We start from the raw sequence: 25012 nt of genomic DNA, 5'->3' as shown, positions 1-25012 counted from the left end.
GAGTCGTACGGGATGACATGAGAGTAAGTTTAATTTTTGAGTGATCTGTCCCTTTAAACATTGCAGGTAAGTTTTTATTAGCCTACTAAAATACCTAAACCTTGTGTATCGCTTCCTGGTTGATTTCATTATGTGAATGCTGCTTCCGATTCTGGCAACTAAAATAGAAAAAGTTTGGTTATTTTGGTTATTGCTGTTGAGGAGTGTAGTGTTACTTCTCCTTTCCACCCTCTTCATTATATCTGAGTGTAAAGTACTAGTCCTCAGGTGTCCTTCACAGCCAAATTGTCTTCTCCCACTAGTGTTACATTTTATGAACTGCTATTCTTGTGTCTCGATTTTGTTTTCCAGAGGCCTCGCTGCAGTTAAAAGAAGAGACTCCCGAGATCGACGAGTTCACCTTCTCGCAGGGCATCTCAGACCAGGAGAGCAACGGCTCAGGCAGTTACTACATCAGACAGGAGCCCTGAGCAGCATCAGCCATCACAGAGGCTCACCTCACTGCCAAAAGCACTGGAAAAATCCCACTCTGAGCGATGCACACGAGGCCTGGAAGAAGACACAGTGACTTTCCCTCACACCAGGTCTCTCTCTTTTAGTTTTTTGGTTCCTTTTCAGGTTTGAAAAGCTTGAAGAAAGGACTTCTCAGTCATTGATCCTAGAGAGAAGATTGTGTATAAATGGTGGATTTTGTTTGAAATGGGGATACTGTTGTTTGTCCTGATGTTTTGTTTAAACAGTTTGCCCAATGGACTTTTTCTCCTCAGTGTTCATTGTACTTGAAGTTTTCTTCCCTTTTTTTCTGTCTTATTCTCCCCTTTTGGTGAAAAAAAAAAAAAAAGTTTTTTTGGGAGGGTAAGATTTCAGTACCTTGTGTGTTTCTTGCGCTGTTTCATTTGTTTTGGGTGGGTGTGCATTTGGTAAGAGTAGTAAAAATCTATATTGAGACAGTATATTCATATATGTATGACATTCATATTAAACACACATATATAAATATTTAAACGTATACATATAGTAGTGGATTGAGGGATGATGGTATTGAAATCAAACCTTACTGGTATGACGAGTAGACTAATGGAAAACACTCACAATTTGCACTACAGGGATAAAAAGAGGTGTATTGGCCTGTAAAACGACAGTAAAAACCTGCAGCTTTATTGTATTATGTGATTTAGAAAACATAATTATAGAGGTGGGATGTGCTCAAGTCAAAGTGAAGATTATGATATGCAAAAAAAAAAAGTTATTCTACATTTGACGCCAATGTTTAAGGTTATGTTTTTGATTTCGTTTTCAAGAGCCATTTTTATATACTGGCGGTCGAAGTATTTTGTGAGCCGTAGAATAAAACATAAGCAATCACTGCTACCTGAACACTACCTTAATGTCATCTTTGATGTTGACGGCACAACAGAGGATTCTTCTGGAAGACTTTTGCGAGTCACTGAACAATACAGCACCAGCTCGTTTTGTTTACCAGCCTCTCTGCTCGTACATCAGCAAGAAAGCGCACCACATCCCATGCATTTTCCTTAACTCACAGCATTCATTCCAGAATAAAACCATATTTACTACCTCTAACAGAAAGTGTACATTTTAAAATACACAGGATGAGGATTCTTCAGCCTTGCTAAGGTTGCAATAGGGTAGTTTTCATGCTCCATTTGAAAGGGTATATTCATTATATTTTATGCAAAAGGCAAATATCCACACTTGGACACATGGCTTATTTCACTTTAAAAGTCTACACATCATTTATATTTGTATCATAGCATGTTATTGACCGAGTTCTTGAAACGGAAAAGAATGTTGTGCAATAATGTCTGTGTTGTTTTATGATGTCTTACTCTGAATACAAAAATTACAGCTCATAAATATATAGGCTAGATGCATTCTATAGACTTAAAACGAAATGTTCTTACAATATATTGCAAAACTGTGACAATTTTCTAAGAGCTAGACTTGAGCTTTCCCTGTTATAGATCATTCTGAGTGTAAATAACCTTTATAACATCCTATAAAATACATTCGCATAGTGGTTTATCTTAGTATAACTATAAGCTCTATTCAATACCAGTAAGGTTGTTGGTGAACTCTCAGGAAATGTATCTCATTGACTTCTGCTTTATTTGAAGGTTTGTGGCTAAAAGCGTCTAAGATCATCCGATTCGACTTACGAAACCACCGTTTTTTTTCAATATTTGAAGCTCCTGAAAAATGTGACCATGTCATTGTTTTTCTCTGGTTCATCTTTGCTTGCATTCGTCAAATGCTGACTAAATTTTTTATAAATGGTCACCCACACGTTGTAGTTAGATCCATGTTAAATTATGGTTCACTGTATAAAGATCCAATGTATTTTTTTAACCGCTGTTGCTTTTCTCTCTTTTGTAATTTACTTTTCTTCCTTTCATGGGTTTTAGCAGGTGTTTGTACTGAATCATTATGGATTGATTTATTTTAAAAAAATTTGTTGTAATTTTTTGGGGGTTTCTTCAGTAGCTGTTGTGTTGTATGCATGTTTAGTTTTACAAATGTAAGGCACTGTCATAAACGTCGAACTGGGACTTTGGCCACATTTTATATTAGCTGCAGCAAACCACATCAATGTTGTCATGTTCATAATTTTTTTTTATAATGAATGTTACATTTATTTCCAATGTCTTTTTTTTTCTTCTTTTTTTTCTCATCAACCCCATCCACATCATCAGGATTTAGGTACACACTGGTAATGATCACGCATGTCAACTAAATTACATTTTCTTTTTTTAATAATTATTCTAACACCGCAATTTCAATTGTTTTTGCAATTAAAATACGACTGTTTAGGCAAATTTCGCTGCTACCCTCAAATGAATTTAAATCCAAACGCACAACTTCACCTTTAAGTACACACTCTCTCGTCAGCAGAATTGATGCCTTATCCTCTGTGTTGTGTTTTTCCACATACGTAAAGCTATTGAGTCAAAAATAGAGAAGCAGAATACAATATATAAAGAAAAATATGTTGTCCAGTAGAGTGATTATCAGTGCATGCAGCAATGTGAGAATCTTATGAGGGCCAGTGTTGTTCTGGTCTCGATACTAACACGGGTTTTTGTGACGTTCCCTCTGTCCTCAGTAATCACATCATGGTGCTATATATATATATATTTGATAACTCATTCATTAGGTCTATTAAAGGAGAATTAAGTCTGTAATTATCATTTGGAGTGCTGGCAATTATAACTTCAGATCTGTATTTTGGATACAAGTAGCCGAAATCCTTTGTTATAACGATGAAAAAAAGAACTAACGTTGACCCTCATAGTACATAGGGATGAGGGTGGTGGGTTTGTAACTTTTTTTGATAGAGTCTGTATTTGGTCTTTGCTTTATTTCTAATGATGATGATGTGTGCTGTGATATAGGGTTTGATAGCTTATGTATATAGTTTAATTGTGGGGGGGAAAGCTTTTGTTGGTCAAATTTTATGTTAATTTGTTTACAAGCATTTCGAACTGTTTCCGCATGGCTGTGAAAATGTATCTGTTGAATTTGAAAAAAAAAAGAAATTTTTACACTGAATTAAAAAGGATACTAAACATTTATCTGTTCAATTATTTTGGTGCTTGGTACTTAAAAGTGATTCACCTAAAAATTATAATATTCTTTCATTATTTACTTACCATTGTTGTTCCAAACCCATAAGACTTCTATTCATATTTGGAATACAAATGAAGAATTTTAATATTCTCACAGAATTTTTATCCATCTATTGAAAGTCCATTTCTTTGTTATTAAAAACAAAGTTTGGTTAAAACTGTTATTAATAACAAAGATGCAAATTACAAACAACAGGAACAAATACAATATAAGAAGGATACAAATTATTAAAACAGTGCTTTAATATTTTCAGGTACAGACTATTTAAGAGTAGAATTCAAGTAAGAACTACTACAGAAATTGAATAATCAAATGTAAAAATAAAACACTGCATAGTCTTCACTGTATGAATTAAATATACATTTATCCTTATTAAAGCTACTGAAGTTATTCAGTCGAGTAATGAGTGATTTTTATTTATTAATTCTTTTATATAAATACAGTCATAACAGACCTGACATTTTTAATAATGTTCATTATAAAATCTTGTTTTTGGTGTAGAACAAAGAGACTTGCATTGTTCTTTAACAGTTATTTAAAGCAGGTACATTTCAATATTTTAATTCAAATGTTAAAGTCATACGGAGTGAAGCGAGCATTTGCGGAGGAAATAAAATACAGTGGAAGATTTACAAGTAAAATTACGCCACAGATTTTGTGCTTAAAACATCCATTCCTCATTACCATGTGCTGTTTAAAAAGCATAGTACATCCGCTAAACAAGCACTTTAAATAAAACCTTTAATGAGAAGGTTTATCAACTAACATGTCAATCATTCAGTCAAACAGTATCATTTCAGTGGTTAATGGGTCCCATACAAAAAACAGCTCACATTTACAAAATTAAAAGGCTGTAGTTTCTACACTTCATTATGAATTGATCATAACCCCAAAATGAAAACTTGATGGATTGCTGCGGCTCTAAAAGTTACTTCCCATCTCTGTTAAGACTAGTCCTAAAGAAACTCATCAGACACTATACAGCGCTCTTGAAGGGCCATCAATACTGCATCAAAGCAAGAAAATATACCAATATGTTTCAGATATCATTTAAGCTTTCTTCTTTAAAAAAAAATTATATTCTAGACTGTACATTATACAGTAATGTTAAATCGTATATTTCGTCTTATAGAGGTAAATCAAGTCGACAAAAGTTTATCAGACATTAAAAATCAACAGATTCAGAAATCACACAGGCGAAATAACACTGGTTTAAAAACACACATGTGAAAGGGTTTCTAATTGTGTGCAAGTGTATTGAAAGACCGAGAAAAGGAGAAGAGAGGCATGATGGGACGGACAATTATAGAGGGGGAGAGGAAGTAAGAAAACTAAAAAAAAAAAAAACCGGGTAAGAGGGGAGGCACAAAGGAGGCTCAGAGGTTGCTGAAGAGCTCGTTTCTTTTGCTCCACTCCATCTGCGGGGCTCTCTTGTTGGAGCGTTTCTTGTGAGCTAGTTCCTTGGCCTGTTGCAGCGACATGTTCAGAGATAGTCCTGCGCCATCACTTGAAGCCTTCTCTTTTGGTTTCTCCTGCAAAAAAAAAATCAACATTCTAGACCTTGCGGTCTCCATATACTCAAGAATGTGTGTGTGTGTGTGTGTGGACACAAACCTCTGGTGCTGAGGTGCTGGCTGGAGCTGCAGAAGTGGAGGTGTTGGAGGAGGTGCTGGAGGTCGACAGACTCATAACTACTTTAGGCTTTTCCTCCTGGGTTGCTTTTCCATTCACCTGCAACAAAGGGAATATAAGACATTAATATAAACGTTACATTTAAAACACAATTAAAGGAATAATTCACCGTTCCAAACCTGTGTGCATTTCATTTTTTTCTGCTGAACAAAATTTTTAACAAACCGTCTTGGTTCCTATTGACTTCCATTAAATTTTTTTCACAATTGGAACCTAAACTGATAAGGTACCAATATTCTTCCAAATATCTTTGCCTTTGCCACAGAAGAAAGTTTGGAACATGAGGGTGAGTAAATGATGACAGAATTCATTTTTTATTCATTTTTAATGCACTCTCTCATGAAGTGCAGTACCAAAAACAAACCCCAAGATGGACCCTGAGCTTTGTTCAGTTCACAACCTGACTATGGGCCTGTCCCAATACCCACACTTGTGGCCACTTGAAAGTGTGTGCATGCCACAGGATGTCCCAAGGCTATCCCAGGTCTGATAACTGTCAAAGCTTAAATCCACACTCTATCTCTAACACAGCTTCAAAGCGGTATATGAGGCTAAGTGTGTCCCATCATTCATCATGTTCAGGAACTTATGTACACAAGATGCCAAAGAAAACTACAGCATTAGTTCAAAATAATGATTAAAATAAATGAATATTACACATACATTTGTAGTAAAACTACGTGTAGATGAGTGCATGTATTTTATAAAATAATTATTTTGTATGTGTGATACACACACTTGTGGTCTTTCACGCCAACTTGAACACTTGGGCCAAACACAGGAAATACATCATGTAAGTAGACAAGTGGTCAAGTCCACTCCAAACACCACAAGTGTGGGTATTAGAACAGTTCAGCAGGAAAGTTTCGTTACATCTGTAAGTGGGGATAATTAAGAGATTAGCAACTGAATTTTTTTATAAAATAGTAGATCCTCAATTCAGGTCTCCATACCATGGTTGCTATACCATCACAAACAACTTTGGTCAGTTGCCATGGGAACCTGATGTAATGCAAATTAAATAATTAATTTCAATAGAACATAGTCAGACTAACCTGAACGAAGATTTGAAATTCCTATACATTTCAAGTTGTTTGTGATGGTTAAGAGATCAATTTTAAAGAGCCATATTCTAACCAACAAAATATTTCAGAGCTGAGACATTTTCAAAAATTCAATGATCGCTTCACTGGTTCCATTATTATTGAAATCTATAAATATTGTATTATAAATCAAGCAGGTTTTAGAAACTTTAAATCCAAAACATAGCCAGCATCAGTCAGTAAAGAATAAAACAAGCTTGAAAACAGCAATTTGTTTTATTTGTATGTTGTCAATGTTACATAATGCATAAAACAAATCTGGTCCTTGCAGTGAGTTTTTGTGGTATGTAACCGTACAAAATTTACAAAGAAGCAAGTACTACGTACACTACTGTTCAGAAGTTTGGGATATATATATTATTTTTGTAGCACTTTATTTTACATACTCAAGATAAGTAAACATACTTAGTTTGCATACTTAGTTTAGTTTACTTAGCTTAGCTTAGTTTACATACTTGCATAAATAAGTAAATACTGTACTTATTATAGTATTTACAATAACTGGGTAATAACTAGGTACTAACCCTGAACCTACACCTAAACCTAACCTTAACCCATATAGTTACCTTATATTACCTAGTACTTTCTTAGGTACGTACACTACAGACATAAGTGCAATACTGTAAAATAAAGTGCAACCATAATATTTTATGTTTTTAAAATAAGTCTCTTATAAATCACCAATTTTGCAATTATTTGATAAAAAAAATACAGTAAAAACAGTAATATTGTGAAATTATTATATTGTTAATATATTTAAATAATGTATGTATTCTGTGATGGCAAAGCTGTTTTTTGAGAGAATGATCCAGAATGCTGGCCATGGCTGGGAACTTTTTTTTTTTTAAATGCTGGCGGGGAAAGAGTTAATAATTTTGTGGAAACTGAATAGAAGGTTCATTTAAAATAGAAATCTGCTGTAACATATACGTCTCTACTGTCGCTTTTGATCAATTTAAATCTTTGCTGAATAAAAGCATTAATTTATTTTAAAAGTATGCCTATATCAAGTAGGTTTCAGCATCGGTGTTGCTTATCTGTCAGCAAAGACCAGCATGAAAGCAAGGATTTTGTTGCACTACATCAGAAAATTATGTTTTGTTTATACGTTGCCAAGATTATACAGTGTAGCAAAAAAAACAAACAAAAAAAAACAGTCCTTGCCATAAGCTTTTCTGGTATGTAACATTTCAAATATTTCATAGGAGAAAGTATGATGTGGAATTTTACCAAAAAAAAAATTCACTTAGTCATCTTAACAGTCTCCTTGTCTCCTACTGACGTCAGAACAACTGATATAAACCACATGATGATCCACAAATCTCCAAAGTAATGATGGATTTACAAGACTCAAACTCTCTGCTATCTACAGCTGTGCAAGAGCCAGGAATCAGAGCCAGACAAACATCAGAGGGTGAAAGAGTATCTGAGAAACGCCAGCGGTACCAGGCTTACAGCTTGATAAAGTTCAACGTTTCTGTGTTGTGTGAAGAAAAAGAGCAAAAACTCTCCCGCACGCCCTTAAGATGTTTTATCTCCCAGCAGATACCTGGACAAAGAGCTTCCACTAACTCGGAGGAAGTGGCGATTATCTGCTCCAGGTTATCATTCTCTCACAGCTAGTCTAATCTAGCAGTGGGAAAAGTGATAGAGGAGAGCCGGTAGAGAGAAACCAGGACACTGCATTAAAAGTGTCCTGAAATCTGGTTATCAGACACCACAGATTTACCCTCGTCCTAATACTGCCCGTCTAATCCCATCACTGACACTCAGACACTATTACACTTCATCAGCCAATAAATGTGATCGAGCAAGTTTAGCCAATGCAAATACCTGAAACGCGTCACACGACCACGTTACGAGAAATGTAAAGGGTCACACGCATGTTTTCTTGACACAAATGAAGATTGGGGGTCTTAATACATGTAATCTTTGAAACTCTTGCTCACCTGATCTTCTGCATTACGACTGAGAACAGGCTCTGGGAGTGCACCTGAGAACAGAGAACGACACATACGTACAAGTCAACATAAATATACTTCTTTCAAAAATCGTACATTTATTATGTAACAAAACATTTTGGGTTTGAACTACCAGCAATTTTTATTTTTTTATATATATTGTGATATATAATTTTATTTACTCTGATGTAAGATTTTGCCATTGGCCTAAGAGTTTAGTTTTAAATCCACAGCACAATGGCTGGACAGTGAGTTTCCTTCTGGGAAAAAGAAACAGGAAACAGGAAAAAAAAAAGCCTTTTAAGAATTGGGAAACATTGCTATTGTGGTTGAAATAATAAAAGATGAATAAAGATCGAGTGTGTGGGTGCAGCTGTCAACATCCTTTCAGTGAAGATGGGGAAAGTCCATCAGCCCACCTGCGAGCTCATTATAACATTGTAGGGCAAAATCATTTTCTCATAAATCATTCATTTTTTTGCTTACTATTGCACCTGTTGCTCAATCACCTTCATGTTATTCCACCTCATATCTTAGTGCGGTGGCTGGGCTGCCCACAGGAGTCATTTGCCTGTCTGGCATATTTAGGGTGGGGGTGATTGACTTCCCCCATTTCTCATACTGTTGCCATGGCCCTGATCACCATGACGATATGTTGGCAGTGTGTTATTGACTTTGGCTAATTCTCTACAGACATCAGACAGTGTCACTGCAGGCCTCGAGTTGATGTTTAACCAGCAGTCTGTTACTATGTGAATGTGTGTGCGTACAATCATGTGAAACGTTTGACAAAGTGAACTAAGTTATTCTTGATCAGCAAAACCACACTAAAGGTCAAAGGTGAGATGGAAAGACACCCACTTTGCACATGCAAAAACATGCCACAGCGGGTTAATTTGTTACGCTGGTACCTGTGAGATGTTTCTCGGTCGGGAGGACCTCACAGCTCATGAAGAAGGCGTCCGTCTCTGGATCCACCACCAGCAGTTTGGTCTCATCTCCTCCTGCTTTAATGGCCGCCACCACTTCTGAATGCTGCAACGTGTGCACCGGAACGCCATTCACCTGCAGAAGCAAGCGAACATTATTTCATACATTTTGAAATAGGGAGAGACCTTTAAATGGTGATAAGGAAGAGAACATAACAGGAATGCAGGAAGTCTCCATTCATTCCGTCATGTCTGGATATTTTAAATGAACAATATTTTTCCTGGAACATTCAAAGCATGTGGCTGAAGTGGTCAGCACCTGCAGTTCTGTCGTGATCTTCAGGGGACATTTTATTGAAAGCCAATTTTAAATAAAAAAATAAAAAAATAAAAAATTTAATTGTATATATATATATATATGTAGAAAATCCTGCTGTGATCTGATTGGCTGACTGAGTCTTGATAAAGAGCACCTGTGGCCCCTTACTAATTATGTTTCAGTCTCCTCTTGTTTGAACCAAAAAGCTGTTGTTCAGACATGGCTTGTGTGGAATTGTTGCGTTGTTGACCATGTAAGTTTCCTTTTTGATTGTTTAGTTTAAAGGATTATGTGTTTGATATGATATATTGAATTCTAGTTATGTTTAGTAGCTCTTTAATGTTATACTCATTTGATTGTTAAAGCTGATTTCAGATTTGCAATTGTGTTTGTATTTATTAATGGTTTTGTTTATGGGTTTTAGAAACCAACAATTACCATCACTGCCATCTATGAAATGTCTACTCCTATATGTCACCACAAATAAACTGGGAAAAGTACTTGATGACTGAATGAGTTTTAATGGACCCACCATTCCAGTAGCATCAGCCTAGAATTTCTGTTAAATTTCTACTATATATATATATATATATATATATATTGTGTTATTCACTTTTCAAATTTGTTGATTAGTAATTCCTTAGTCAATTTATCTTTTTGCTGTTAATGACATTTCATCATTTAAAAAATATAAACTGCATCAAAATAAGTTATATTACTGAGTTATTTACTTTGTTAATTACACTTTGTTCATTAGTCATTTCTTAGTCAATTTAATTTATTGCTTTAAGGTCATTTAATTTTAATGCAACCTTAATTTTAATGTAATAACATTTAAATGTAAACACAAAATTAAATTACATTTAAATGAAATCCTTAGTTACATTAAAACTTAACTATTCAATTTCTTTATTATTATCATTTAACTTGTAAATAAAACTATTTTAATCTATTTGCACTATATTTTTTCTTTATTTGCTATTCACATCAACACAGCTGGACTAACTTTGGCAATGCAAATGTGAGTTTTTGTCACTCTATACATACTATAATATAGTATATATCAGGAAGACTATACCAGAAGCAAATTACCTTTCTCTGACACTGTGTTTAATTGAAGTACTTATGGGTCAATAGAAAGACTAATCCCATGACCATGACTTGTTCTCAGAGAGGGGGCACCTGGGAAAAGACTGAAGTTCTGTTGGCCTATCTTATAATGCCGGAGGCTAAGGAATCTGCGTGGGAGATTCAGGGCAGGAGTGGGCTCTTAGGAATGCCGATCCCACTCTCCCGTTCTGCAGGCAATTAAAAAACAGCGGACAAACAACAGCCCCCTTATGTGTCCCTTAAACACAGCCCTTTTACACACACACACACAACAGAACAGAGGAAGCAAAAAGGAGAATTCATCTCAGTGAGCGTGAGAGGCATACAGGCATAGCATGGCATGTTTTTATCGTCATGTTCAGGTAAAGCCATGTGACTCCACATGATGCCTGACATTTAAATGTCTCAGCTCTCTGGAATCTGAGATGAGACGCGGGAAATGAGAGTGAAACTAAGAACAGGGATCCTTAGAGTGTGAAAACACTTAGAGCTTTCAAGCACGGCCGCTGAATGAAGCCAGCGTTCAAAGAAAAGGGTTCAGTGGCATTCTGAAGGAAATTAGACAAGTCTTTAAACCGAAAAATATTCTCAGTCAGGCCAAAGAGGACCAGATTTGCAGTCAGGGTGAACAACTCTGCCAGTCTTTATACAGTGAATGGGTATGATTTCTTCAAATATGTGAAATGTCTAAAACTGTGAAAAACCACATGCCACAGATTGAGTAACAAGTTAGCCAAGATTAATTCACCATGACCCTGAGAACATTTACATATTCTGACATATTTTGTCATTTGGTTGGAAAAGACTGATGCATATGACATCATTAATCTGTTATCGGTTCTGTACACAATACACTATCTGAATTTTCCAGCAATGAATTCTGCTGTAGAACACAGTTCACATTAGTAAATAACCAAACTATATAGCCTATGAAATGGGATGAAAAACAAAAAGAAATAAGTATTTTATTTATATTTATTTGTCCGACTTTACTTTCTCCACATTCTTTTTGTGCAATGTGTTTGAAATGGGTCAATGATAAATACAACATAAAAAGGGCCTTTTTCTCCCTTTCAGCCTTTCTCGAACTTTCTTTGGGGTCTTCGGGACCTCTATCACATAGCCGTAATAAGTGGATTGAGGCTGGCCTGATATCAGCAGCGAGGGGGCAGGTGGCTTGATAACCATACGTGACTCTGACCTCTCCTCAGGTGTTCAGTAATCCCAGCACTCCCAGAGAGACAATAATTACACTGGCCACTCCTTCACTGATAGCTAATGAGATTAACGCTCTACAAACAGAGTCCAAACCGCTCAGGCATTTAACGTTAACACTCTGTGCAAGTATAAAATTATATGTGTAAAATAACGCTGTGGCGTCATCATATGGTGGGAGAACATTGATTGAGATTATTATCGATGCCAATGCCATAGGGGTGTAACGATATTCAAACCGAACCGACAAACCGCGATACAACAGCCACGGTTCGAACCGCGATACTCTCATGTCGAACCGAACGCGCCCCGCCCCCTGCTGCCCCGGCCCAACTCTCACATCACTTTGTCACAAAACAATTTTTTTCTTCCTTGACATTTGATTAAATAGTTATTAATGAGTACACTTTTAACAACTAATAAGAGCTGTAGTTTTACTAAATATTATTATAATATTATTTACTAAATAAAGTGCATGTCACGTGATTTGGGTGATCGATCACGCTCGAGAGTTTACATACGCACTTCAGGATGGCAACTCATATTGAGATTGAAGACCCTCCGGTCACAACCACTGACTGATACAGCAGCAACAGCAGCAGTGCTGATCACGAATCACCGACACCTGTCATCATCCAATATGATGACATATCACAGCATTTTTTAATCATCGTTTTGAGACAAATCATTGTTTGTTTTGCGAACATAATCCTCTGCCGTCTGGTCGCTTCCGCTTCAAGCCGGACTCGTCTCGCGCTAACGGTAATTCCTTTTCACTGTCCACGTTTTGATTTCGGCAAATCAATTTTAGCGAATGCAAACAACGTGATTATTGTTCATGAGTCCAACATCCAGCCACGCAAGAAAACATGTAATCTACCTGAGGGAATAATATGCTCACAAAACATTTCTGATTATTATTAATGTTTAAGACTGGTTTGTTTTTTCCCCCCCAGGATTCTATGAAGAATGTAAAGATCATAAGATATTTATTTGAAATAGAAAGCTTGTGTAACACTATAAATGTAGGCTACTGTCACTTTTGATTAACGTAATGCATCCTTGCTGAATAAAAGTAGGCAATTACTTTCTTTAATTTCTTTCCCCCAAAAAATTATCTTACAAACCTCAAACTTTTGAACTGTAGGCCTATGTATAATGTTAAAAAAGCTTTCTATTTCAGATAAATGCTGTTATTTTGAATGGTGGTTTGTTTGTAATGTGACATTTTGTTTGTATGACTTTACAATAATTTTTAGAATTAAATTGTACATAAATAGGTTAAGCAATACAAATGTGTTTGTCTGATAACCTTTTAAACATATACTTAACTACAGTCTGCAGACAATGAAATGATGTACATTGTGCGATGCAGTACAAATATTTTGAGTGTCCCTTGTTTTCCTATAAAGAACCACGATTGTCCCGCATTTTACTTTTCTGAAGTTGGCAACCCTACTCAGGTGTGCAGTTTATTTCTGACTAGTCAGTGGAGGCATTTATTTCATTTTAGTTAACTCAGGTGTGCTAAGTGCTCTAAAGAAAGGCTGAAGCCACTGTATAAAGTTCAGTTAATAAAGTTAAAGTTAATCTAGCGTTATTATTGCTGGTGCCCTGCCATGAACCCTGCCCCCACAGCAAACAGAACCGAACCGAACCGAACCGTGGCTCCAAAACCGTGATATGAACCGAACCGTGGCATTGGTGTATCGTTACACCCCTACAATGCCAATATCTAGAAAGCAGGATATCTGCTGGCTGATATAATGTCAATACACACATGACACAATTTAATGACAGAAACAGATGTACACAATTTCAGAAATTAACTGAACACTTATTTTATAAAAAATGTATGTGGAAAAAAAACCCTGAAAACAGAAAATGTTTACAATCCATTGACCAGGATTTCAAGGAAAGTCAAAATGGCCAAAAATTATTTATAATATACAGTATGTGTACCCTACCGTTCAATAGTTGTGGGTCTGTAAGATTTTTTTAATGTTTTTGAAAAAAGCCTCTTATGTTCATCAAGGTTGCATTTATTTGATTAAAAAAACACTGGTAAAGAAGTAATATTGTAAAATATTATTACAATTTTAAATAACCGTTTTGTATTTTAATATATTTAAAAATGTCGTCTATTCCTGTGATGGCAAAGCTGAATTTTCAGCATCCATTATTACTCCAGTCTTACTGTCCGGTCTGTTGAAAACAGTTGTGCTGCTTAATATTTTTGTTGAAACCATGATGATTTTTTTTGGGGGGGATTCTTTGATTTATTTGATTCTTAGATTATTTGATTTATTTTATAATAGTATTTATTTGAAATAGAAACATTTTGCAACATTAGAAATGTCTTTACTGTCACTTCAATTTAATGCATCTAATGGTGCGCGAGAGAGACACGTTATCTGAACACAAAAGTTGTATTACCTGATTACCACACACACACACACACACACACACACACACACACACACACACACACACACACACACACACACACACACACACACACACACACACACACACACACACACACACACACACACACACACACACACACACACACACACACACACACACACACACACACACACACACACACACACACACACACACACACACACACACAGTTGTTTAAATAGCAAATTAAATACAGTGTATTATACCTGCACTATTTTATCTTGGGGCTGAAGTCCAGATTTCTCTGCTGGGGAGTCCTCATCCACCGCCCTGATGAACTGGCCAGGTTTCGACTTCTCTGTGTGCAGGTTAAAGCCATATCCAGTGGCACCCTTCTTCATGTGACAGAGACGTGGACGCAGCTCATTCTTTGAATCCTACAAATAGGAAACAAACAAGACAAGAAACTATGAAAAAAACGGATACTCTGCTATGTCACACAAACACACAAAGCAAAGCGTATATAGAAAATATTTGATGATATCAGTTACACCACATATTACGTTTGTTGTCAATCATGATAAGATCATTTTTACATTCATCTTACAAATGTAAACTATAGCTAAGAATGTTGTACAAAGCCGAAGTCAGCAACAATCTGATTCCCTCCACTGCAACCAACCACATTTCCAAAAACAATATGGTTCAAATCAACCAAACATTCACCACACACCAAAATACTTCACAAATGTGCATGAGAAAATCATTACATACAGAAGAACTTCCCGAAGCAAAGCCATCCACCCTAATCGATACACAATAACTGAACAAACAAGTCACCTGCTTCCTGCAACATTCAAGCTTCCGAAAAATTCTGATCAAGACTTTCTAAATAAAACTACAGAAAATTAAATAATACACAGAGATTTTTTTTTAAAGAGAGAATAACTTTTACCATTTCAAAGCACAGTCAGTACGTCAACATCCCGAGGTGAAGCACTGAAAAGTAGAAGTAATGAAACTGACCAGTCATCTATGTACTTCCCTCTTTAGCAAACTAGTAAGTGATATATGGCTGGAATTATACAAACAGATAAGACATTCAAACATCTACATGCTGTTCACATGCACATATTGATCTACAGACACATGAGCCAGCAAAGTTATTTTTTAAATAAAATATAAAATGTAAATCATTATATAATACAGTTTAATGTTTCATCTTTCATCTTATGTACCCCTCCCCAATAGTCCCATCAATAATGCTCAAGCACCCCTTCATAAACACTAATAATAATAATAATAATAAATACTGCTACCACTGTTGTCATTATTGTTATTATTAATTATATAGTTATAGTTGATATAGACATATTATTTTGTCTTATGCATCCCCACAGCCCCATAATAATGCTGAAGTATAATAATAATAATTTAAATATGAATGATATATTTCTGTATAATTATATAAGAATACTAAATATAATATTATTATAAAATATAATAATAATAGTTATTAATATTTGTATTATTTCTTTATAATACAATATGCATTTAATTTAAAAAAATAATAAATGTGATACACTGATTCAAATCATGAGATTAAACATGATTAGTTATTTTAATCTTTACATTAACCTGTTTTATATGTAAAAAGCCAACTCAAAGTCATTATTTCAGGTTTGGAATCACTGACGAAGACCAACTGCAAACCAAGAATCAGCACATAGGGAAAGTGTGTCCAAGGTGCTCACTCATGATACTCTAACACTGATAATACCAAAGGCAGTAGTACAAAGCTGCAGTGTAAAGGCTACATACTTCCCGGGAGGGCTGCTCTTCTGGGAAACTGGATAGCAGTGCAGAGTGAAGGGGTTAGCAGTACTAGGGTCACTGAATGTGCTTGATAACATTATCAATACCTGTTCAAGCTCGGGGCTAACCACAGGTCACAGACAGTGCTGACAAAAGCAAAGGTATCCTCATTACTATCCCCAAAGAAAATGTGCCTGGAATGTAGCCACTAATGAAAGAAAGAACTCTTCTAACAGGTGACTATGCAAATGCAAGGCCTATCTGAGCTCTGATTAGCATAGGCTTAACCAGCAGAGGCCATATGTTACGCTAAGAGTTTAATCCCGCCTGCTGAACACAAGGCTGCGACTGAAGACTTCTGTTTATGGATGGTTTGTGGACGGTGTGTGGTGGTGCAGTGGTTAGAGCACAGAGCCATGAGCTATTGCCAAATTGTCCCCTTGATCAAAGCACTTAACCCCAGGCTGCCCTGGAGGGATTGTCCCTGTAATACGTGTACTGTACTGTACTGTAAGTCACTTTGGATGCAAGCGCCAGCTAAAAGAACACATTTGCTCAACAACCTGTACAATTTGAGGTATTTGAGGCATGATGAGTTGGCTTTAAGCACTGACCAAACTGGCAAGAGACTAAGTTTAGATCTTATTTCATTCTGCAAAACTGCAACTTTCCGGCCAACGTTCTGTAGCCACATTCGACTGTTTCTGACAGAAAGATCACAATGTCCGGAGAGGACTGGACATGGACATTATACAGTCAGGAATATTACACAAAGTATAAAAGTACACAAAGTACCCACCATGTGGGTGGGTCTTGTGACAGTATGACACATATGACAAGTCACAATGTTTTTTTTAAATGCCTGTGATATTACTCACACAAGAAGACATATAGGATCACTTAACATATACTAAAAGATACACCAACACCCTGTGATAAGATATACAAAGCTGTCTGATAAAGCCATAGGTTGCTGCACTGTATTGATTCTTCTTGTGACTTCATTACTAATTACATGCATGCAACCTCTGAAAACTCTTCTGCCCAAGGCAAATAATGAGTGGAAATTATGAACTGAGATGAGATGATATAGCAAGCATGATATGAAAATCATGCTTGCTGCAGCATTGTAACTGTATGAAAAGCAAAAGATACGAAAGCACCGGGCGAGCTGATGGCTCTGGCACATCGTTGTTTGGTTGTGTCGAATGTGAGTAAGGGGAGAATTGTGGGAGTGTGAGAAAGGACTTGGGTGTGGACTGCTATCTTTGAAAAGGGTTTGGCAGGGGCCCACACATTCACAATGCAAAGATGACATCATCCGCTTTGATAAGATCCCTGGAACACTGCTCTGATTTTATGAAAGAAATCTTATCAAAACCATGAGAAAAGGAGGACACTCAAATGAGGAAAATTATGCATGTAATTAATGATATGATGAGATAAATGTCACAAAACCCGTCGGGTCATATTTTACCTCAAAAAAGAAAGAAGAAATTATATTTGCATAAAGAATGAAGCCTATGTTTAAAACGATTACGATTTTCTTTTGCATTGTGACATTATTTTCATGAGAATTAAGTCCATTTAAAAAAACAAACAATTATCATTATAGTAGAGCTTAGTAGTGTATAGTAATGCTTTTATATTTTAGTTTAATGTATGCTGACATAAAATAAATAAATATTACAATGTCCCAATTCTAAAACTCTTAATGACCTTCATAGGCAAAACATGATTTCTCATTTAGGTGTGTGTGTAGGTGGTAAAACGTGTCATGACCATGTTTTTTGAGATATTCACCCAATAGCTTGTTCATCACTTGTACATCTGGTACAGAATGGTTATTCCACAAATTTACAAACTACTGCGTTTATCTCACCCAAGTTTAGATTAGAAAAACAACAACATTTGGGCACTTGGCAGGAGATATTTATACACTTGATTTGGGCTTAATATAGATCTGTGTCTGACTAGAGGATATCATTTGAGAGAGGATCTTCTCTGTAACCAGTTTTCCAAGTGAAGCAGAACATCTGCAACAAAAACTGAAATGACATGAGAGGAAATAAGCCTATTCTTTATATTTCATGAAGCATTAGAGCTTATTACAGAACTTCTAACAATAAACTAGCATTAAACCATGACATATCATGTTACAGTTTGTGATGAAAGCATGTGATCTCAAAAACATACTAACTTGGAGTTATTATGCATAAAGCTCAGAAAGTTTCTTTTCTTTTCGGAAGTGTACAGTTCATTTATGTAAGATCATCTTTGAAAGAAAATCCCATTACTAGATAATCTCCCTCTGGGCCTCCTTTTGCCTTTGGGTTATTCAATATAGGAAGCTGAAGTCAGCAGAGGAAATCATTCCCCCTGTCCACAGTAGATGTGGGGGAGAGTAATTTTAAAACTACAGTGTCTGACAAAGACCTTCATTCACTGCCAATCCTCCTGAGATGAAGACTGTCTGTGTGACATAACATGAACCTGTAGCACCTGCGGCCTTCAAAGTGACTATTGGCAAAGAGATCAGTCACTGATTACAGGGTTGAATTTAAAATATAGCCACAACTTTTAGAGTGATCTCTTCTTGAATGCACTCTTTTCTAAATGTGAGGAACATTCTGAAATTTAAGTCACTATGCATCACAACATCAGATTATTATGACCAGTATTACAGTATGCAAATTCATCATGATATTTCCCCAACCTTTTTTCATCACAATGGGGACAATCTCACACCACAAACGAACAGCATTCTGTTGACATTTACTCACCCTCAACATTTTTTGTCCATAATGGACAATACAAAGTCAGTAGGGTTTAAAATAGCACTAGGCCATGTGACTTAAGAAAAACAAAACTCTGAGACAATTTTCTTTTGTGTTCCACAGAGGAGAGAAAGGTTTGGAACAATATGAGAATGAGTAAATGATGACAGTATTTTATTTTTGGGAGCTGTTGCATTCCAGCAAGTAAACCTGTTTGTCACAGGCAGAGTGTGGAAAGGCCCTAACCCGACCTGTCGACCAGCTCACAGCAGGCCTCCACCAACCCTATAAAGATACTACAGTTCAATAATACAAAGGTTAATGACTTTATAGCTCACTTTAGTAACTCATAATCTTGTCCTAGGTTTTCTCAACTCTTGAAGGACTGGGGTAGGGTTGGTGAAACATGAACTGATGATTGAAAACAATAATTATCCCAAACCATAACTGAGGTTTTCCAAGTAAACAAGCTTTATTTAAACCCCTCCTATTACGTCATGTGGTATACTGGTATATTGGTTAAACAAAAGCAATTTAGGAGCATTTTTTATAGTATGACATGAGATTGATTGCATGAATGTGAAGATGAGCAGAGCTGGCAAAGGTGCCATAAATATATTTACAGGCCGGAGGCTTTGGATCCAAGATGTGCAGGTGCAAAATTCAACAGATAATAATTAACCTATAGAGGTTTGAAAACTGCCAACCGACAGCAAAATGCATAGACAGGTACCAACCAAGAGCAGTGAGGTGAGGACAGATACGATTGCTATAACTGCTCATGTCATCTCAAAATGCAACAGACCACAGCAGGAAAACAGCGACCTTGTAACCAAGGAAGTGGTTTATTCAAATATGTGAACAACCCTCCCCATCTCACAGAGTTACGAATTCAGTTTGACGCATTCAGTTTACTTTCAAAATGTTTAGTGGTGAACATCTTGAGAGTGTGTGGCTACCAAACACATCCTAAGACGCTGTATTGTGTCTGCTGAAATGTATTGTTGTCAAAGCTGGTATTATTATTATTAGCTGGTCTTATGAATAAAATGTGAATTGTGCTTTAATGCAACTAAAATGATGTTCCCAAGGCATTGCTATGCAGGTGCTAAGGTATTTGGAAGGTTTCTTAGTATTTTACTATGGTGCTTTAATTGCTACGTGGTTGCTGACCCAAGTAAAAAAGCCCATCCTATGATATTCCTATCTATGGTTCTTCAGTGGTTTATGTGAACAGGAAGAGTAAAAGTTTATGAGATTTTCTGTCCATTCTATCGACCACAAGGCAAAAAAGATAGCAAGAGATTGCTTAGAAAATTAATAAGACACCTCTGTACACCATCTGTACAATTTGAGGAAACATCATGTCATATGAAATTGGATCAATGGAACATCATTCCACAAATGGAAAATTACACATTGATTTTTAATAATAATTTAATAATACATTTTGTTCAAATCACTAACCTAAATATAATTTGTTTTTGTTTTTAAAGACAGAAAATTAGCTGGAAGACTATCAAGGCTAATAATAATAATAATAACAAGCCAACACTAATTACAACCACCAGTCTATAACATTACAGTTTTGTAAATTAATTAGTAAAAACAATGTCAGTTTTAATATTGGTGAAGTTAGGAAGTAGGCCACTTCCATCTTTCCATCGTCCATTAAAAAAAATAATCTAACAACCTGATTAATAAATGAAGCCCTGAATGAACAGCGTAGTTCCCTTACTGCAAAAACACAGAACTAAAACATCAATGGCAAGCACACAATGTACTGGTTAATATATCAACATCATATGCAGATCGTTCCAAAGAAACACACCCTTTCTTTCCTCCCAAACACACCTGCATTTCTGAACAATTATGTGAAGGAATCGCTATCAGAGAATGATTCAGATGTTTGCAATGCAATGTCAGGACATTTTCCAGACTCAGAAGTTGATCTAATCTTCCTAAATCATCTAATCTGCCTCTTTTCCAAAATGTATCATTAAACACAATGCAAGCAAGCTGTATGTGTGTAATCTGCTCTGAAAACTCATCTCAGTAAGTAAACAGCATCCCGCTGGGCACTGCCATCAAGAACAAAGCTTAGTCTGGGTTAAACTGACAGCCGATCCAGGGATGTTCCCTCCAGCGGCATTTTACTACTGAATGATCACAGACAGGAAGGATGGGACGCAGGAGGGCGAGGGGAAAACGACACAACAGAAGGGCCATTCATGGTTGACTGAGGGCTTCAAATACACTTTGATAATTGCTGGAAAGAAATGTGATTACAATCCGTATTGTTCCAGAGACTCTAAATAACTGTTATTTAGCGGAGGACTTCTCGGGGGTTATGATGATTAAAGTTATTTCTGGCTCATGCCACATAATCAGAAAAAGGACTGATAAACAAAGGCCTGTATAAAATTATGTAAAAGCATATAACAAGCATCAAAACTGCACATTTGAAGTTTGCTTTTGCTGTGCCGGCACTTTCAAAAACTTAATTGGCATGCCTTCTATAGTAACACTAACTTATAACTAAGTAACTAATAACTAGTTTAGATTTTCTTAAGAAAATGTAAGTTGTGCTTGCCTGTGCAAAAACTCACTCACTGCCATGATGACATGATGTTGTAGGTGGTTGCCAAGGTATTGCTAATGGCTTTGCCACTTCAAAATGTCTATGATATTATCTAAATAATGCAAATTATTTGAGCAATCATTCATGTCCTCCATTCAGGACACAGGACAAGTGACGCACCAACTTTTAATATCTAGAGGTTTGAATGAACCTCTAATCCCAAGTATCAGCAATAGTAATAGAGATCTTCAGTAACTTCTTTGAGCCTGAAGACACATCAGAATCTGTTATATAGGATAAAAGGATCTCAATCCTGTGGGCTCCTCTCTCTCTAATCTTATCCCTGCACCCAAACAAAGAGTAACTTTCCACAATAACCCCCTTCACCGCTCAAGGATCTCCAAGGCAAGGGATTGAGACTTTATTGGGGTCAGCTTACCCTGCTGGCTTTTGTCCTCAACCCGAACAATTACAACACAAGAAAACCATGAAATATATTTGGCACAATGTTTTATTTACCGTTTAACTGATAGAGCTCCATTGAAACTCACTAAAAAAGGAGAAATCACTGAAATAGCTCTAATGACTTTACAGAAGTTGTTTTTTTACAGTGCTCAATGAATGAAAGCTAAATTAATGGGGATGATAGGATATCCTCTTAAAGGGATACCCCACCCAAAAATATGGTGACCAGACGTCCCGTTTTTTCCGGAACAGTCCCGTATTTCAGCGCTATTTTTGAGTGACCCAACTTGTTATGCAAAAAATCATGTTTTGTCGCATATTTCATCTATCTTGGAGTGATAGAGCGAGTAGTAATCTCCTGTCATGCGAGAAAAGCCTAATCAAAGGTAGCCAATAATGTCAGAGTCCAATCCAATCACAATTCCCTGTCGATTGACAGTTAGAGAAGGCAGGATCTGGCCTCAGTGTCAGTGATAGAGAGCGTGTAGGAGATCAATTCGTTTGTGAAGACGCTGTACTAGTTATAGCACCAAAAAAACATAAATGAACATCAGAAGGTATGTGTAAAGAAACAGTACAAACTTATACTGTATCATGTCTCATATAATCACTTAATCAGTGTTTCAATTGCGAGAAGACATCAATAAAGCAGCTTGTGAACAATGTCACGTGAAACATTACATTTACTTCAAGAAAGACATTCAGTGTCCATAAACTCGTTAGTTAGCAAGAGAAAACTCAATTTCTCAATTTCTTTTATACAGTAGTGGCCAAAAGAGATGTCCAGAGAGGATATTTCTCAATATTTGCTTTTAATGACCCTACACGATCAAAATATATTGTGAAGAAGAAAACACACAATACCCAATAAGTTTTGCACGAGGCATGCGTAAAAAAATGGTATGACACAATTTGTTGTTTCAAATTTCATTGTGCATTATTACAAATGAAACAATTGAGCGTATACATTAGTTTTACACTCCAAGCACAACTATATGCTGACAAAATCCTTAAAAAAATGTTTGAATAAAGGGCGAAGATGTTCATTTTCCTAGGCTGGACATCACTTTTGGACACTACTCTAGCTAAAGATATTGTAATGTGTAGATATGTGTGTGCTATGGGGGTGAGGGTGCCTGTACATCCCCTATTCCACTCTGAGAACTCTGGTCACCATACCCCCAAAAAATAATATTCTGTCATCATTTACTTACCCACATGTTGTTCCTAAAACCTAAAAGAAAACATTTGAGAAATGTCTCAGTGTTCTTTTGTCCATACAATGGAAGTCAAAGGGTTCCAAAGTTGTTTTATTTTTAAGTTTTTCAAATTATCTTCTTTTATGTTCCACAAAAGAAAGTCATACAGGTTTGGAACAACATGAGGGAAGTAAATGATGACAGAAATGTCATTTTTGGGTGGGGTATCCCTTTAAACGCAGGATAAAATTTGCATCCCATGAAAGAGAATAAAATGTTGCCCACTGAATGGACTAACATCAGAGGAATGAAGATAAAGCTTTTTATATTCTTATTGCACAATTGGTCCAAATCACTTGCAGACCTTGTACTGTTACATAAATATGTTGTATCACTTTAGAGCTATGCAAATTACCTGTATACTCTACATGATTATGTAATCTTAAAATTTCAACAGTGGTAAATTATCAGAGAGCCCAGTTATGAGACTAAATATGATGCATATCTGATCCATGAGAAGAAGTGTTGGAATTGGGTTGATTCAGCTAATGACATTTATCTTTCTTAAAAAGCTGGAAAACATGTCTGATTTGCCATCATGTCTGACAGGTCAGACTGAAAGGAATGTGAAAACCAGAGAGACCTGTGACTTAACACATTGAATATCTGATGTAACATACAATATCATGTAAATATCCTCCAACATTTCAGAAGTACATCCACAATAGAAAGTTTAATGCATTTGATAGCAAACTAACTTTTATCTGGACGGCAAGTCCTCTTATGCTCTGCTGGGAATGTGATATTAGTAGGATAGCCTACTTTGTACAATACGATCATTTTGATTGTTTAAGTAAAAATAAATAGCCAGAGACAAAAAAAAAAAAAAAAGTATAATTAAAATGATGAAACTTGTAGATTTAAGCAAGGATATTGCAATAAAAGTATTTTAGTGTTTTTTTACTTAATAGTAAAACACCACTTGAGATAATTAATTAATCAAAATATGTGGTGAAAAAAATAGGCCAATAAATATTTTTTTACTAATATGAATACAAATTAACGAATGTGAAGATACTGGGGCATCTGTCAAACTTGACGCACGTGCTCAGAGGAGTTACATATTTTCCTAAATAACCCTTTTACGTGATGGAAATGTCCTCACGATAGCCTACATTTAACTCACCTTGGAGCTCACGCTCAGTCTATCCATGCGTATGTCCCCGTTTGTCTCCGGGACGGGGGTGGATTCCCTTGGTGTCCCGTTCTTCACATCATCTTCATGGTCCGAGCCAGCACTGCTCGGTATCGGTATCCCATCAGCCACATACTCTCTCCGGCACTTCAAATTGTGCTTCAGCAGCAGTTCTGCTGTCTCTGGATCCAGCACGATGAGCTCCAGTTTGTCCGTGATGCCTCGAATGCGACCCACCACCTGTTGATGCTTCTCGTCCTCCACATTCTCCCCGTTCACGAACGCCAGTTTGTCTCCGGCCGACAGACCCGCGGCGAAGGCAGGAGAGTCGGGCTCCACATGTCGGATGAACTGACCGGGTTTGTTCTTTTCGCCGTGAAGATGAAAACCGTAGCCGCTGTCCCCTTTTTCTAAGACGCACAACTTTGGCCTGAGGTCGCTGGACATTTTGAAACTATAAGACTTACAGAAAACCAGCAGTCCGGCTAAACTGAAAGTAGGGTTAGGCAGCCACGAAAAATAGATACGTGTAGAGAAAAACTCTCCGCGCCGCCCACTCCGCGTCTTCACTGTGTTGCAACACTGTAAGTCAAA

At 36.5% G+C, this 25012-nt stretch overlaps 2 protein-coding genes across 3 annotated transcripts in view; one reads left to right on the top strand and one right to left on the bottom strand.

Moving 5' to 3' along the window:
- The window catches only part of mbtd1 (mbt domain containing 1), a 12206-nt gene extending 8615 nt beyond the window's left edge, over positions 1 to 3591 (top strand). For both annotated transcript variants that reach the window (XM_082152984.1, XM_082152983.1), the window contains one exon: positions 352 to 3591. In XM_082152984.1, coding sequence (XP_082009110.1) covers positions 352 to 470 — 119 coding nt within the window. In that variant the 3' untranslated portion in view covers positions 471 to 3591. The remainder of the gene's footprint in view (positions 1 to 351) is intronic.
- Positions 2629 to 25012, bottom strand: nherf1a (NHERF family PDZ scaffold protein 1a). The gene is made up of 6 exons (XM_082153008.1): positions 24410 to 25012; positions 14653 to 14823; positions 9316 to 9469; positions 8393 to 8436; positions 5263 to 5379; positions 2629 to 5180 (listed from the first exon to the last, which is right to left on the bottom strand). Exons 1-6 carry the CDS (start codon positions 24863 to 24865, stop codon positions 5025 to 5027), a joined length of 1098 nt encoding a protein of 365 aa, XP_082009134.1. The 5' UTR covers positions 24866 to 25012; the 3' UTR covers positions 2629 to 5024.

This window comes from Leuciscus leuciscus, assembly GCF_965113295.1.
Source record: "Leuciscus leuciscus genome assembly, chromosome: 21".
Taxonomy (NCBI): Eukaryota; Metazoa; Chordata; class Actinopteri; order Cypriniformes; family Leuciscidae; genus Leuciscus; species Leuciscus leuciscus.
This window is presented reverse-complemented; position numbering and strand designations above follow the sequence as displayed.

What these genes read in the sequence shown, in the direction of transcription:
- nherf1a (XM_082153008.1), bottom strand. Translation starts at nt 24,865, where the DNA reads ATGTCCAGCGACCTCAGGCCAAAGTTGTGCGTCTTAGAAAAAGGGGAC. An exon ending in GACTGAGCGTGAGCTCCAAG is followed by an intron (nt 14,824 to 24,409) that starts GTGAGTTAAATG and finishes TCCTATTTGTAG; the next exon opens with GATTCAAAGAATGAGCTGCG. An exon ending in CCCAAGATAAAATAGTGCAG is followed by an intron (nt 9,470 to 14,652) that starts GTATAATACACT and finishes TTGCTTCTGCAG; the next exon opens with GTGAATGGCGTTCCGGTGCA.